A 14,421-nucleotide genomic window follows, 5' to 3' on the forward strand; every position below is an offset into this window, starting at 1 on the left:
AGGGACAGAGATCAGAAGTTCAGCACAAATCACCCGCTACTCCTCCTTCTTCCAGGAAGGACGATCACTAATCCATAGAGGAGTTTGCGATCAAATAGCTCGTCCCTCTGAGAATTCTTCAGCAGGGAGCGGGCCTTGTCGGCATTGATGGCTACAAGGGTGCGCTTCACACTGAAGAGTTCCCAGAGGGCGGTGTGGATGAAGGATTTCAGTGCATTAATAAGAAGACAGGAGATAAAGGCGCGAGATAAAGGCCCTTGAATAGAGAACAGAGAGATATTGGGATAAGGAGACAAGTTGTAACAGAAAGACAGACAATCACACGCACTCAAATTGCAAGACTGCTGCCCCTGACTCTCTCTCTCTCTCTCTCTCTCTCTCTCTATCTGTTATTTGTAGCCCCGCTCAGGGGCTCTCATAGGAACCAGACGAGATCATACTCACCAACCCCGAGCCTCTCTTCTTTTTTCACACTGGGTCAAGACTGTTTGATCAGCCGAGGCCGGGTCACAAAGCCAGGAGATTGAGGGATGACGGGGTGGGAAGGGGGATGGGGGGGGTGGGGTAAAGGAAAAGAGTGGGTGCCAAGGGCCAGAGAGTAAACTGGGAGAGAGTGTGACAGGGGAATAATCAGAGAGAAGGGGTGACAGAAGATGGAGATGGGTGGTGGTGGTGGGGGGGTTGATGAGAAGATGAGCTGGATGGCCAATTGTCATTTCACGCTGTCTGCTTCACCGCTGTACTCAGCAGGTCGACAACGAGGAGAGGTCCTGCACAGCGGAGCCTTCTGGACCCTGTTGCATTTATAGAGCTTTGCCGAAAGGAAAAATATGTTTCGTTCTTGTCTTTTGTATTTTTGTGTGTGTGTGTGTGTGTGTGTGTGTGTGTGTGTGTGTGTGTGTGTGTGTGTGTGTGTGTGTGTGTGTGTGTGTGTGTGTGTGTGTGTGTGTGTGTGTGTGTGTGTGTGTGTGTGTGTGTGTGTGTGTGTGTGGGGCGGGACGGTAGCTCAGGAGGTAGAGCTGGTCTAGTAATCTAAAGGTTGCTGGTTTGATCCCAGGCTCCTCCTGCTAGCGCGCTGTAGTGTCCTTGAGCAAGACGCTTCGACCCCTAATTGCTCCTGATGGCTGAATAATTGTAAGTCGCTTTGGATAAAAGCGTCTGCTAAATGCAATGTGTGTGTGCATGTGGGCAGCTGTCGATCTGACGTGAAAAAGCGGTCATCGAGCTTCGCCTCATTATGGACTCTCTCAGAGGGCGGCGGCTTTGCACCCTGAGCCGATGTCGATCGCGCTGACTCTGAGACGCAGCCGACATCCGATGCAGGGGCCACATGTCCACGTTTTATCGTGACGTGACTCGAAGAGGCCGCATGCGCCTACACTTGGAACACTTTTGTTGACACACACGCGCGCGCACACACACACACACACACACACACACACACAAACTCAGCCATGTGAGTACTGCTGGGATGATCATTGTGCAAGCGCGATAGGGTTGAACCACAGTGGCATGGTAACTTTTCTTCAGCGCTCCACATCCAAAAGCGGACGCTGCGGTGGGGTGGGGGGGGGGTGGGGGGGGGGTGGGGGGGGGAAACGGCGCCGTCCCTTTAAATGTGGGCGGGACTTCCTTACTACGCCCCGCCCCCTTTATGCATATATCCAGCTCGCCCTGCCCAGATGGTTGTACTGGCGCCGTGGCTGGCGAGGGGAGAAAGTGACCACAGCGAAACACACCCAGCGCCGTGGAGTCGGAATACAAACAGAGGAGTGACTTTTTTTTGGGGGGGTTGTTGGTTTTTTTTTTTTGTTTTTCCCCCTCTCTCTCTCTCTCTCTCTCTCCCTATAAACCCGATAACACGGAGGGGGCGGGCTCCGCGGTCGGAGCCAGGCTTTGTACGGAGCCCCCTGCGCCGCCAAGACCCCGCGCCGCTCGCGTGTCCACTTTCACGCTCGAATCCATGAAGACGCAGGTAGCCCGTGCTTTACCCACGCCAGGTACAACAAAACCCATTTAATCATTGTTCTGTTGTTTTAAAAAAAAAAAAAAAAAGGGCCGTCAACCTTGATTAAGTTGATGGTGGTGGTGGGGTTGTTTGAAGCTTACCCCTTCCGAAGTTTCGGCTTGAACACGCCTATAGTGATTAGCATTTGACCGGCAGCTGAATTGTTTTAACCCTAATCCAGGAGTCCCCCCCCCCCTCCCTTTTATTCCGAGCGGGTCGATCGGAGGGGACGGGGAGCGGCGTGTTTTGGTCCGAGTTGTGCTTTCTCATTTTCGTGGGAACGGCGGCAGCAGGACTCCACCGATACCGGCCACCGTTATGTGCGTTATGTAATGGACTACAACGTTGCGAAACTTCAACTGCGACTTTGCAGAACGCACACGAGTTGAAGCTTTGTGTCGCGGACGCGGATCGTAATATCCAGTTTTGGATCATGGCGTTAGACGCTACGTCGCGCTGTTCTCGACCTAAGGGGCTGACAGATGGGATGCTGTGACAGACCCAGTTGCAATCCAAGATGCAAACCAACAATAGCCGTTATTTGGTTATCCCATTTCCAATAAACGCAATAGTTTTCTACGGTTTGGGTTCGTCAGAATCTGTTTATTGGGCCAAGTACACTTTCATATTTCATACAAGGATTTTTGTTTTGGTAAAAGTTGGTGCTCTGTGCAGACATTACAACACGCTCAGAAATACAAGGCGTGCTCTATGCGCTATAAAAAAATATAGATAATGGTTTGAAAGTGTTTTAACAACTTGTTCCACTTTCTCCAGACAGACGTAGTGATTAACTCCGCAGTCCCAATGCCGGGCATCAGTTCCGCCGCACCCCGGTATGAGAACTGGGAGATGGAATACGACCACTACCAACACTATTTCTACGACGACCACCACGACCCGGACGAGGATTTCTTCAAGTCCACGGCGCCAAGCGAGGACATATGGAAGAAATTCGAGCTGGTACCGACCCCGCCCATGTCTCCGCTCCGGACTGTAGAAGGGACGGGCAAGGTCGGGCTGGCGCACCCGTCCCTGGGGGACAAGCTGGAGTGGGTGTCCCAGTTCTTGGGCCAGGACGATGATCAGGACGTGCCTTGCAAATTAAATCCTGGGAACGACGACTCTTTTGGCAACTTGAGTTCGATCATCATCCAGGACTGCATGTGGAGTTGCTTCTCCGCCGGGCAGCAATTGGAGAAAGTTGTCGGGGAGCGGCTGGCCTCCAGGGTCCAGGCGGCGCCTGCCGGCGCGCCGCCCGGGCGGACGCAGTGCGTCTCGGCCGACGCGCCGCTGCTCGGCAGCCTGGCCGCTGATTGCGTGGACCCGGCTGCGGTGCTGACTTTCCCGTTAACCGGGGGCTGCAAGAAGCAAGTGTCATCCGGGTCCGAGTCTCCCACCGACTCGTCAGGTCAGTAGAACTCGGCGTTACAACTTAAATGCGAAATCGCAACGATCTCGTCTGGGTCGGGTGTTATCGGGGGAGTGGTGTGGCACGCATGCCTGCAATGCGTTACCTTGGCGCATGCAACACATGCACCAAGGTTGAGTGCAGAGCGACACGCCCATCGAAACATCTGGTCCTTGGCCAGGCTCCAGTAGACCAGCTGCTCCTCGGCCGTGTGGTCTCCTGCTAACAATATCCTCCGCCACAGACCATCGTTTGAATATAAGAACTTGATTATTTTTAGTTTTAAATGTAGGCTGTATTGGGGGGGGATCAGCGCTTCATTCCCCCGTCTACCTTACTAGAGCTGTCGCAATTGTTTATATTGTCGCCCGATCGCGATTATTTAAGCAGATCCCGATCCCCCCCCCCCCCCCCCCCCCCAAGAAATCGTCATATTCCAGCGTCAGGTTTCCATCCAAATGCAAAACATTTAAACCTATGTATGTTGCATCAAATAAAATGTGACTGGAGTGAGTTTCCATCAGTTGAGTTGAGGAAAATTAACTGTCTACATGAATGTTTATGCTCCAATCTGTCAAATGCTTCTTCAGACATATGTTAGACATAGAATATTACGAGTTGTGTCTTTCGCCACTATTAAAGTGAAATGTACAAAAAACCCACAAATTGTTCATCACAATCCTTTGACCATTAATCGCCAACTGAATTTGAATGATCGTGACGCCCTGTTCCTTGGTGGTTTTATGAAGGGAGTCCTATTTTCCCTTCAACACACCACAATCCATAAGATCTATTCTGGTATTTGGGCGAGCATGTGATTCCCTGCTGAACCATGCATAATTGTGTGTGGAATGTCACAATGGGAACTTGTTGCAGTAGCACCCACTGCCAGCGTCCCTGCAGCTATAGCGCCAATTATGTCAGTGGGTGGATATGGTCCGACCACTGACCAGAATAGGAATTACTTTTACCGACTGTAGGATTCATTACCTCAGTTTATTTGATCATACAATTTCAGGGGGGGAAGAAGATTTTAATCGAGATGTAGGCTGTGTAGTTGCAGTCAATACTTGTGTATTTTAATTCTGGGACATACTGTATACACTGTATTTGAGTTACTTTGTTAGATGCAATTTTCCGCATCTTTAATGTTAGGATTTCATACAGAAGATCCCTCTCCTGCACTTCACCTTTTGTCCACCAGCCTCTCATAGTCTTACACACACATGTGTGCATTTTTTAAATTCCCAACAGTCAAACCCCTTGAGGTGCAATTACTTTAAAGTGTATTTCAATTTAAAAAAGCGATGCAATCTCCCCAGGGTCCAGTCATTTGTTGAGGATCAATTCAACAATAACTCTCGATAAGACCAATTTTTCCTCTTTCAGCAAATGGAGCTGTGAGCGGTTACTAAATGTGTGTGGTGCTGAGTATTATTTCGCTTCCTTGTAATGAGAGTAAGGGATAAGTGTTTAGTGCAGAGTGCCTCTTAACCTAAGCTATCTCACTTTCATCCTCCCTCTTCATCCACATGAATGAAGTGAGGGAATTTCCAGTTAAAGGGCTGACCTCATACAATGATGTCTCGGTGAGGCTGCGCATCCAAGCGTGCATCTCACGTCGCGTGCATGTGAGAGATATGGTGTGCCCTTCCAGAGGTTGCGTGGAGTTCACTGTTACAGAAAGCGTCAGCCAGGAACTCGGGGGAGCCAGTGGGTACAAGCGAGGCAATTATGGGGATCGCTCAAAACTGTGCTCTTGCTGTCATCAGCAGCAGTTTGTCTGTTATGACATCATTATTGGCGTGGTTATTTAAAACCTGTACCCACCCCTTCTTATTTTCTTTTATAGACGACGATGATGACGACGACGACGATGATGACGATGAGGACGAAGAGGAGATCGATGTGGTGACGGTGGAGCACAAGCAGCACAAGCCGCGCCGACTGGTCAACACCCGTCAGCCGGTGACCATAACGGTGCGAGCGGACACCCTGGACCCTGGCATGAAGCGCTTCCACATCTCCATCCACCAGCAGCAGCACAACTATGCCGCGCCCTCCCCAGACACGCTCAGCCTGTCGCCGGAACCGCAGCGCAAGAAGCCCCGTCAGGAGTCCCCCTCCCAGTCCCCCTCCCGGTCCCCCTCCCAGCCCCCGCCCCAGTCCCCCCAGCCAGCGCTGAGCCCTCCCCAGCTCCACCAGCCCCGGGCCGGCCACACCCCGCTGACTTTAGAGAGGGAGAAGTGTCGCGGCACCGTGGCGGGGATCGCCTCGGAGTCGCCCGACTCGCCTGCCTCCGCGACCCCTTGCCCGTCTCCCACCCCGTCCTCACACCCGCAGAGCTTCTCGTCTCAGTCCCACTCACACTCCCATTTCTCCAGCCCCCAGTCGTCAGACTGCGAGGACACGGACAAGCGCCGGGCGCACAACTTCCTGGAGCGCAAGAGGCGCAATGACTTGCGCTCGCGCTTCCTGTTGCTGCGGGACGAGATCCCGGGCCTGGCGGAATGCGCCAAGACACCCAAGGTGGCCATCTTGACGCGCGCCACGGAGTACCTGTGGCAGCTGCATGCCAGCGAGCGGCAGAAGGCCCAGGAGAGGAGGCAGCTGAAATCCAGGCAGCTGCAGCTGCTTCGTAGGCTGGCACAGCTCAAACGCTCCTGAGCATGAGGAGATGAGAGAGAGACACACACACACACACACACACACACACACACACACACACACACACAATGGAATGGGACACATGAAGGAGAAATGACACTAATGTTCACTTTCTTGAACGAGTCACGGTGGAATAGTGTTGGTGCATTATGTATTTTTATTTTTTTGTCTGTTTTCTTTTGTTCTTGTTGTTTGCACATGACCTCCTGTGTGATTGACATGCCGGTCAGGTCAGTGACAGTGAGTTGGGTTTTTTTTTTTTGTTTCTTTTGGGGGGGGGCAAATGAAGATGGTCATAGTCATACAGTTGATATTTCTGCTTTATTTCCCCCTTGTTAAAAGAATAAATAAATAATTTAAAATGTTCTCAGTTTGAGGGCGGTTTCTTCAGGAAGACCTGGAATAGACCCAGAAGCAGCCAGTTGCTCCCGTTCCCCCTCCAGCTGTGCTGTTCAACCTGTTGCATGGTCTTTTTAGAAACCTCCTGAACTTGCCCTGGGGAATCGATACACTCAAACAGCCGTGGGCTCTGACTGAATCTGTCCCTATTTATTTTACTATTATTTTTTTTTTTTAATGAATATCCCAGTTTTATTTGTCTTACCAAAACTTACCTTTTTTAAATTTTGGTAGCCCCCTCCTATTTCATTCCTTTCCAACTAAGTGCTCAACACAAAACTTATCGTGTTTCAATCCTCAAATAGAGGCCTTTTCTGTCATTGTTCTTCACCATTCTGCCCCTCCTGCCATCTGTTGTCTTTTACCAAATTCTTGTTCATCTTAAGTGTTTTAATTTTTAATTTTAATTTTTTTTATTAATGTTTCAGTCCCTACCCCCCCCCCTCCCCTCAATTCTACCCCAGGGTCAAATTTAGCTGTGACATGCTAATTTAGATGTAAACTGAAATTATAAATCAGGTTTGAGGGTGGGGGGTGAGTTATGTTGGGAGATGGGCTCGGATTGTTCAGTTCAGGTTCTAACCTCTGCATCTGTAAGTTGTGCTGATACATCAAAATGTCTGTTTTTATTTTATATCTTGTTTTTGCATGAGGGATTATGTACATTAAAGTGCAGCGCCCACACTAACAGACGGTTTGGTAGTATTTGCCAGAGGGAGGATGTATGTTTGCATGCCACGTAGGCAGTGTTCTTGAGATTTTTGACTATATGCACGTGTCAAGAAATACAAATCACGAACATTATCCCATCCTCGAGCTACCTTCTGTTATTTTGAGACAACGGTATTTAGAAAAGAGGAAAATAAATCAACTTTCATCATATCTTTGTAAACAATGTGCCATCGAGACCAGCCGAAAAGAGGCGGCCTGTCTAGTTCAACTCATCAACCAAATGTAAACTGTACCATGTTCCGACTCGCGTCTTTTATGTAACTCCAATGTGAGCAACATCGACAAGGCCAACTTTTGTTTGGAAACGAAGCCCGCTGTGTTGAAAACATATTTATTTAATGTCTGTTTTTTCTTTTGGTCAGATATCATTTGTCAACAGGTTTTGTTTTGATTTATTATTTAAGTAATGCCTAGAGAAGCCTTTAAGGGTATGTAGACTATTCTGCAGGGTGTTTGTAAATAGCTCCCTTACTGTACAGTCCCTATGAAACCAAAAGCAGATCTGTCTACGATACTCGTTACTACGATACTACTTTTTTTCTTTTTCGTTCTCACCTCGGGCCCTAAACCAGGGACCGGGCCTGCTGGCTTTTCAAAGATTACTCAAAGGTTCTATTTTTGTTAATAAAATGATGATGGAAAGAGAGAGAGAGAGAGAGAGAGGGGGGGGGGGTTTAATTCAATAAAAACACTTGCAGAATATTTGATCACACTTAGCCACTTTGTGACACCATTTTCAATGCCTTTTTGAATTGTCTTTCGTTTGTTTCACTTTGTATTTGTTTTTCTGTCTCTGGTGTTTGATTTGTACATTTCAGAGTTGTCGAAGACAAAATAATAAGTTTTGTATTATATTTTCCTACGGCGTTGTGTTCAAGTGTGAGCTATTTGACAGTTTTGTTTTTAATCAATCATAGCCTGTTCGGCCACAATGGTGGTTGTGTGCTGAAGACCGGGATGTTGAGTCTCTCAGAGTCTCCGATTATTTGGAGTTTAAAGCAGCTGACCAACCCCCCCCCCCACCCCCACCCTCTCATCCCCAATCTAATCATCACGGCTAGCACGGCTAGCACTATCTTAAATCTGGGCAGGGTGGGGACGTAAGAGGATCCACCTGCTAAACCTCTGGCTTCACAGCCTTGATGTCACAGCTTTCCTTCGTGTCCGTTAGCCGGCCCCTGGTGCTCTTTTATGTGCACAAGCTATGAAAACAGAAAACACTGTAGCCTCCCCCAAATCTAGTACTGTACTGTCAACTGCTTTGATCCCGCTGTGTAGCATGCCCTACTTTATCGGGGCACTCAGGAAAACTCCCAAGTAGTCTGTCCTGTCTTTCATTTCTTTGGGTTTCTTTTTTGGGTTGGGGCCTTATAGACTGAGCTCCAGAAAATACCCCCTGCTACCATGTGTAATCCCGAAAAAGCCTGGATTACCCCCCGACCCCCACCCCCCCACCCCCCAGAAGGAGCGTGAAGGAGACCAGTCAGCAAAAAACACAGTGGGCTGAAGATGTCTCAAATGTGCTCTTTTTAACATTAGTTGAGGGAACATTGGCCTTGATTTTTTATTGACATCGCTATCCTTCATAACAATATACAAGTCATTCCCCCTGATTACTTCAGCACAAACCATCATTGGCCTCTTTTATTTGCGGTTGTGGGGGGTGTATGGGTTCCGTCTTAGGAGCTGTTAAGGTTTTATTTTTTTTGGATCACCTTTTTTCTGCTGTTGGCACAGTAGCAGGTTGCTTACCTTGAGTTAGACTATGGTGACTAATGGAGCCTTGTCTCAGCACTTTGATTTTTCTGTACCTCATAAGCTTCTATATGTGGGAGAGTAAGTCAGAAAACTAATAAATTTAAATGTTAGGCATCAGACCTGCTTCCGTTTTGTTTACTACACCTTTATCTCCATTTCTCTGTCAAACACACAGATCAAGAGAGTATCAAGTAGAAAACCATTCACATATTTACTCCTATAACATTACACAGCTATTCCTAGGCCTCCTATGGCTCTTAAATGCTGATTCAATCCATGTTTTCCCAGATGTGGATATTATTAAAAGAAAACACCTGTGTGAGTCAATGTAGACTAGTCCCTCTGTTCTCATTTGGAGCGGTCTCCACAGCAACACATCCTGGCAACTCTGCCATGGCAACAAGCATCTTCTCCCATGCTGCTCAGCCACTCAGTTTCCATAGAAACAATAGCAACCATTTTCTCTATCAGTAAGACTATTTCCTTGAAGTACTATATAATAGTAAGTTGTGAAATCTGGCCTATGGATAATGGATGTATATTATATAATTTGTTGTGAACAATCGGTTGCCCAGAGTATTTATTTAATTGGACACCCGTCCCTAAAGCTAATCTCAAAGTGTACTCATGTTTGTATCATTTATCTTAAAGGATAAAAATTAAAAATTGATTCCCCAGGACAAAATGTCTTCCCAGACGATTCAAATAATCGCCATCATTCGACGACGCCGCAGAAACGGCCTCTTGTTGCTTAGCAACGGATTCAGCCTCAACACCCCTCCCCCCCCTCCCGTCTCCGCACACCGCGCATGCGCCGAACTGTCAGCTGGGCACCTCGGCCGAGCGTCATGGCGGCGTCCGCTGGAAGCGTGCGATGTGCCCTGAAGAAAGCGACGGTGCCTCCGTTGGTCGTGATTTTGGGGGCCACTGGCACCGGGAAGTCCAAATTAGCGCTGGAAATCGGTAAACGTATGCAAGGGGAAATAATAAGCGCGGACTCCATGCAGGTGAGGAAACCGCGACGGGGAAAGTCGACCGCGAGTCCCTGAGACGGGGAGGGGGGGGGGCACGCCGCGAGTGCTCGGGTCGGATTCAAGTCCTGAAGCCCCCACACCTCTGGCACGTGGCTGTGGTCTATTTAACCGTAACATCATAACATCGTAACATCGTACGAGCGAGAAAGGGAATCGGGCTAAAGTGCAGGACAGCGCCTCAAAAGTTAGCTGTTTATTTTGTGCCCAGATGGATGGTTATTGTCACTGGCGCAGCCTTCATGAAATCAACGAATGTAATGATTGTGTAACTGCTGCACTTACACCCGTGACTCTTTGGCTTTTTTGTCACGTTCACGACGTCTTAGTTGGCGATGATTTGTCATCCACATAATTTGCCTTATTGCATCTTGGTACATAAACATTCGTCTGGAGACTATACATTTGCTAAATGAGGTGTTGAATTCGAACGGGGACAGATGACGGTCACCTGAAATAGTTTGCGATCAGGTCCTGAACAGATGCTTGTTTTACGTGTTCTCAGGGGGAAAAACCTGAGCTACGTCGACAATCGGACAGGCTCATCAACTCCGTATTTGCTTGGAGACAACGTACTCAATAAGCCCTTTGGGAGAACTGTATAGGGAATATACAATTCAGGAATTTAAGTTATGACGTGGGGCCTGTTGTATGACATAAAAATGTATTCATTTTATATTAACTACCCGCTGTTGCATAAGCTTGTAAAAGTTATGTTTAACGATTTACAATGATGAAATAGATCCGAGGAAGGCGATTCAGCAATGCCATTAAAAAAGTATTATTATAATTCTGTAAAGGCATTTTCTATAGTGCAACTGCCATAGAGCCAACACAATTCTGTCTAAAGTCTGTTTATATTTAACTGCTTGGGTAGAATAGACAGTCAGGTTCCAAAATGACATCCACTGGCGGAACAGGTAAACCTGCATTTGACTTAAGTAGGGTGAGACGCTGATCCTATAACGACAGCGTGCGTTATAAAATAACCCGCAATTCCAAGCTCACTTGTTGTGTGTGTGTGTGTGTGTGTGTGTGTGCGTGTGTGTGTGTGTGAGATTCTGCCGTTGCATGTCCAGCGTGGCGTTATTACAGTCTCTCACGCTGCTTCACTGCGCTTTCTTCCCACTTTCGGTTCTCAGGCCCCGTTGCCACAGCAACCCGGGCACCCGGGGAAGGGATGGCGGGGGCGGTACATAGAAAGGTTGATGTGAGGCAGGGTCACACTGGAGAATGACTCTGTGCCAACTCCGATGCCCAGCCTCCCCCGGGTTCGTGACATTGACGCCAGATGTCACTTGCCGTTTGGCGAAACATGACGAGCATTGGTTGCACCGCTTCTCTGACTTTCCCATTCCCATCTTTTCCGGCCGTCTCTCTCGTGTGTCCTTGGGACTGTGTGCCTCCGCAGGGAGGAGCGAGTCCTCCAGCAGTCACCTGCTAAAGGGTAACTGGGTTACACTAATAACATTTCAGCCCAGAATAACTCGTCCACTAGCAGCTCCAGTTGGGAGCAACGGTGGCCTAGTTACAGCCAACTAGACCAAGCCTAGCCTCACCATCCCAGCTCTGGTTGAATTGTGTGTGTGTGTGTGTGTGTGTGTGTGTGTGTGTGTGTGTGTGTGTGTGTGTGTGTGTGTGTGTGTGTGTGTGTGTGTGTGTGTGTGTGTGTGTGTGTGTGTGTGTGTGTGTGTGTGTGTGTGTGTGTGTGTGTGTCTCTATATGTCTGGCGTGTTTGTGTAGGGAACAGAACGAGATAGGCGGCCTATGTGAGAATGAGTCTGTGTGTAGGCTAGCTCTGTGCGTGTTGTCTTTGGGATAGGAAACAGTCTGGTCTTGTTTGGGAGAAAGCAGCATTGTGCTGAGGCTGTGCATACTCGATGCCGTGCTACGCTAGGCTAGCAGCTGATGGTGAATGAGGCGCACTGTGGCCACTGGGAAGTGCCTATTGTTCCCGGGAGAATCGGTTCCCACACTCCCTAACTCTCCTATTGTGTCATTGTCAGACGCCCCCCGCCACCCCACCACCCGGGATCGTGGCCCTGGCCTGGAGTTCATTGGAAATGCGGGGGGGATATCATTCTCTGGCTAAATGAACATGCTATCAATGGCACGAAAACACAACTGCTGGCCTGTACCGCCATTCAAAAATGCCTTGCCAATAGTGTAACACTGAACTGAATTAAGTGCGTGCGTGCGTGCGTGCATGTGTGGGGGCGGGGGGTGCATGAGAATGTAGGGTAACATTGCGATGCTCTGATGTGAGAACCGCCTTAAACATCTGGAATGAAGGGGGCGGGTGGGGGTTATTTTGTGCAGCCATGCGGGATGGGGGGGGGGGGGGGGTTCACGTCACAGAAAATACGGGTCACTCCTGGTCCCATGGGGGCATTTGAAAAGGTCACCAGCAAGCTGAGTTGACCATTGCTTTAATGTGTGTGATTGTATGGATGTTTGCACAGATATGTGCGTGTCAGCGCGAGTGACTCTAGTCATTATAAGCGGCCAGTGACCCGCGTTTATTCAGCGGGGACAATGCTAAAATCCTTAGAAAATCATTAGTGCCGTGATATGCCAACAGGGCTGACACACAGCTGATGGAGACCATTTATCAATATATTCATTAAGTTCTCAACTACAAATCAGCTGAGGAGCTTCACAATTCTCACGTAAAACACAAAAAAAATCCATTTGGTCCTTGACATGTTGGACATAGCGGCACAAAGGGATTTTGGAGCCCTCCCTTTCCACATTGTTAATAGATGGATGGATACTTTATTCATCTCCGGAGGGAAATTGCAGTGTCAGCAACAGCTTACATAAAAAATGCTCTTAAAAACAGGCTCAATTCTTTTTGGCATGGAATCCACAAGATGTTTGGAAAATTCCTTTGAGATTCTGGTCCATGCTGACATGACTGCATCGCACAATTCCTTCAGATTTGGAGTGGTGTAACGGAACGTGGTTCGGCTCGCATGTGAACCGCGGATCAATTGCAAAAATTAACCATCATAGTGAAAAACAGTTTTATTGCCGCTGTTACTTTTTAAAAGTAATTATTCCAGCGATCCAGATGCAGACTTGCACTGAAAAGAAGAGACACGAAAGAGGCGTGCTGTGTTTAAATCTGAAGCGCAACGATGGGTTCACGGTGCATCACGACGTATCGTGAAGCAAATGTCGCCGATATGCGTCTGCTCGTCCGCCATGTTGGAGCGTTCAAGAGCCGCTTGTAAACAACATACGAACATACAATGTGTATTGACAGATGCAGACTTCTCTACAAAATTGACTCGCTTAATTCAGCGACCGATTTTGGGTAAATTTAGTTTGTCACAAACTTGAGAAATTGAACATGATACTGGTTTCTTACTGGAATTAAATTCAGTTACCAGGGGCGGACTACCACTACCGTGTTTAAAGGAAGAAGGTATTGTAATGCAGTTTGATTTAACAATTGAGTATTAAATATTTTGTATATTTTAACATTTTATTTGAACGTTGGACATCGTGTATGTTGTATTCATTTAAGATGAAGACAAAAGTTCCTTGCTCTTAAGTGTTTAGCAGAATAAATGGAAAGCAAAGTTATACTTGTCTCCCTTTCTTCTTTTGTGATCCAAAAAAAAAAAGATCAGATCCGTGACTCAAAACCGTGTTGGGATCCAAACCGTGAGTTTTGTGATCCGTTGCAGCCCTACAGACTTGTCAGCTGCACATTCATGCTGCGAATCTTCTGTTGCATCACATCCCAAAGGTGTTCTGTTGGATTCAGATCCGGTGACTGGGAAGTAAGGCTGTACCCGACTCAGAATTTTGTCTGGCAAATCAGCTGTGTAGTCGGCGGGTGGGGGGGAATGAAGCGAAAGTGAAAACAATGCCACGAAAGATTTATTAGTGTCAGTGAAAGAGAAGAGTCGACCGAGGGGTAGTTTGGTGACGAAAACAGAAAACCGTCAGTCGTCCAGCTGTCGTTTTTTTCTGCTCAATAACAGGACAAAATAGATATAAGCTTGCAAAATGCACGGGGATAACGTTTCAATGATGAATTATAATTCGTCTGTGGCCGTCTCTCCCGCCACCCGCCACCCAAGTGGCGGGTGGTGGGAGAGATGGGGGTTGTAAACACCAGTTTATTGTAGAGAGTGGGCTAGCTGGAGTTATCCAGGAGCAGATAGACATGTCATGACATGGGCTCCTCTCCTGAGTGTGTGTGGGGATGGGGGTTTTACCTGTTGCTTGGCATGCAGCCACTCTGACCCCAATCACCTAGATCCAAGTCAGGTGTGGCTGCTCAAACCACACCAACCCCACACCACATCATCATTGAAATGTTATCCCTGTGTAAAGAGGGGAATCATGAATATAATTTTAATTTGTGTGATTCGAACACGGCTCTCCATGCGGCCTGATGG

The 14,421-nt window shown here is 48.0% G+C and overlaps 2 protein-coding genes across 4 annotated transcripts in view; both read left to right on the forward strand.

Annotated features, from left to right (window-relative positions):
- Window positions 1-1,860: 1,860 nt before the first annotated feature.
- myclb (MYCL proto-oncogene, bHLH transcription factor b) lies at window positions 1,861-6,283 on the forward strand. The gene is made up of 3 exons (XM_080004629.1): window positions 1,861-2,000; window positions 2,786-3,419; window positions 5,272-6,283. Exons 2-3 carry the CDS (start codon window positions 2,816-2,818, stop codon window positions 6,084-6,086), a joined length of 1,419 nt encoding a protein of 472 aa, XP_079860755.1. The 5' UTR covers window positions 1,861-2,000; window positions 2,786-2,815; the 3' UTR covers window positions 6,087-6,283.
- Window positions 6,284-9,823: 3,540 nt separating this feature from the next.
- Window positions 9,824-14,421, forward strand: part of trit1 (tRNA isopentenyltransferase 1) — a gene marked incomplete at its 5' end in the record, with an annotated part of 38,174 nt that continues 33,576 nt past the window's right edge. For all 3 annotated transcript variants that reach the window (XM_080004642.1, XM_080004644.1, XM_080004643.1), the window contains one exon: window positions 9,824-9,982. In XM_080004642.1, the coding sequence (XP_079860768.1) occupies window positions 9,824-9,982 (159 nt within the window). The remainder of the gene's footprint in view (window positions 9,983-14,421) is intronic.

Source organism: Zeus faber (genome assembly GCF_960531495.2).
Source record: "Zeus faber genome assembly, chromosome: 1".
Taxonomy (NCBI): Eukaryota; Metazoa; Chordata; class Actinopteri; order Zeiformes; family Zeidae; genus Zeus; species Zeus faber.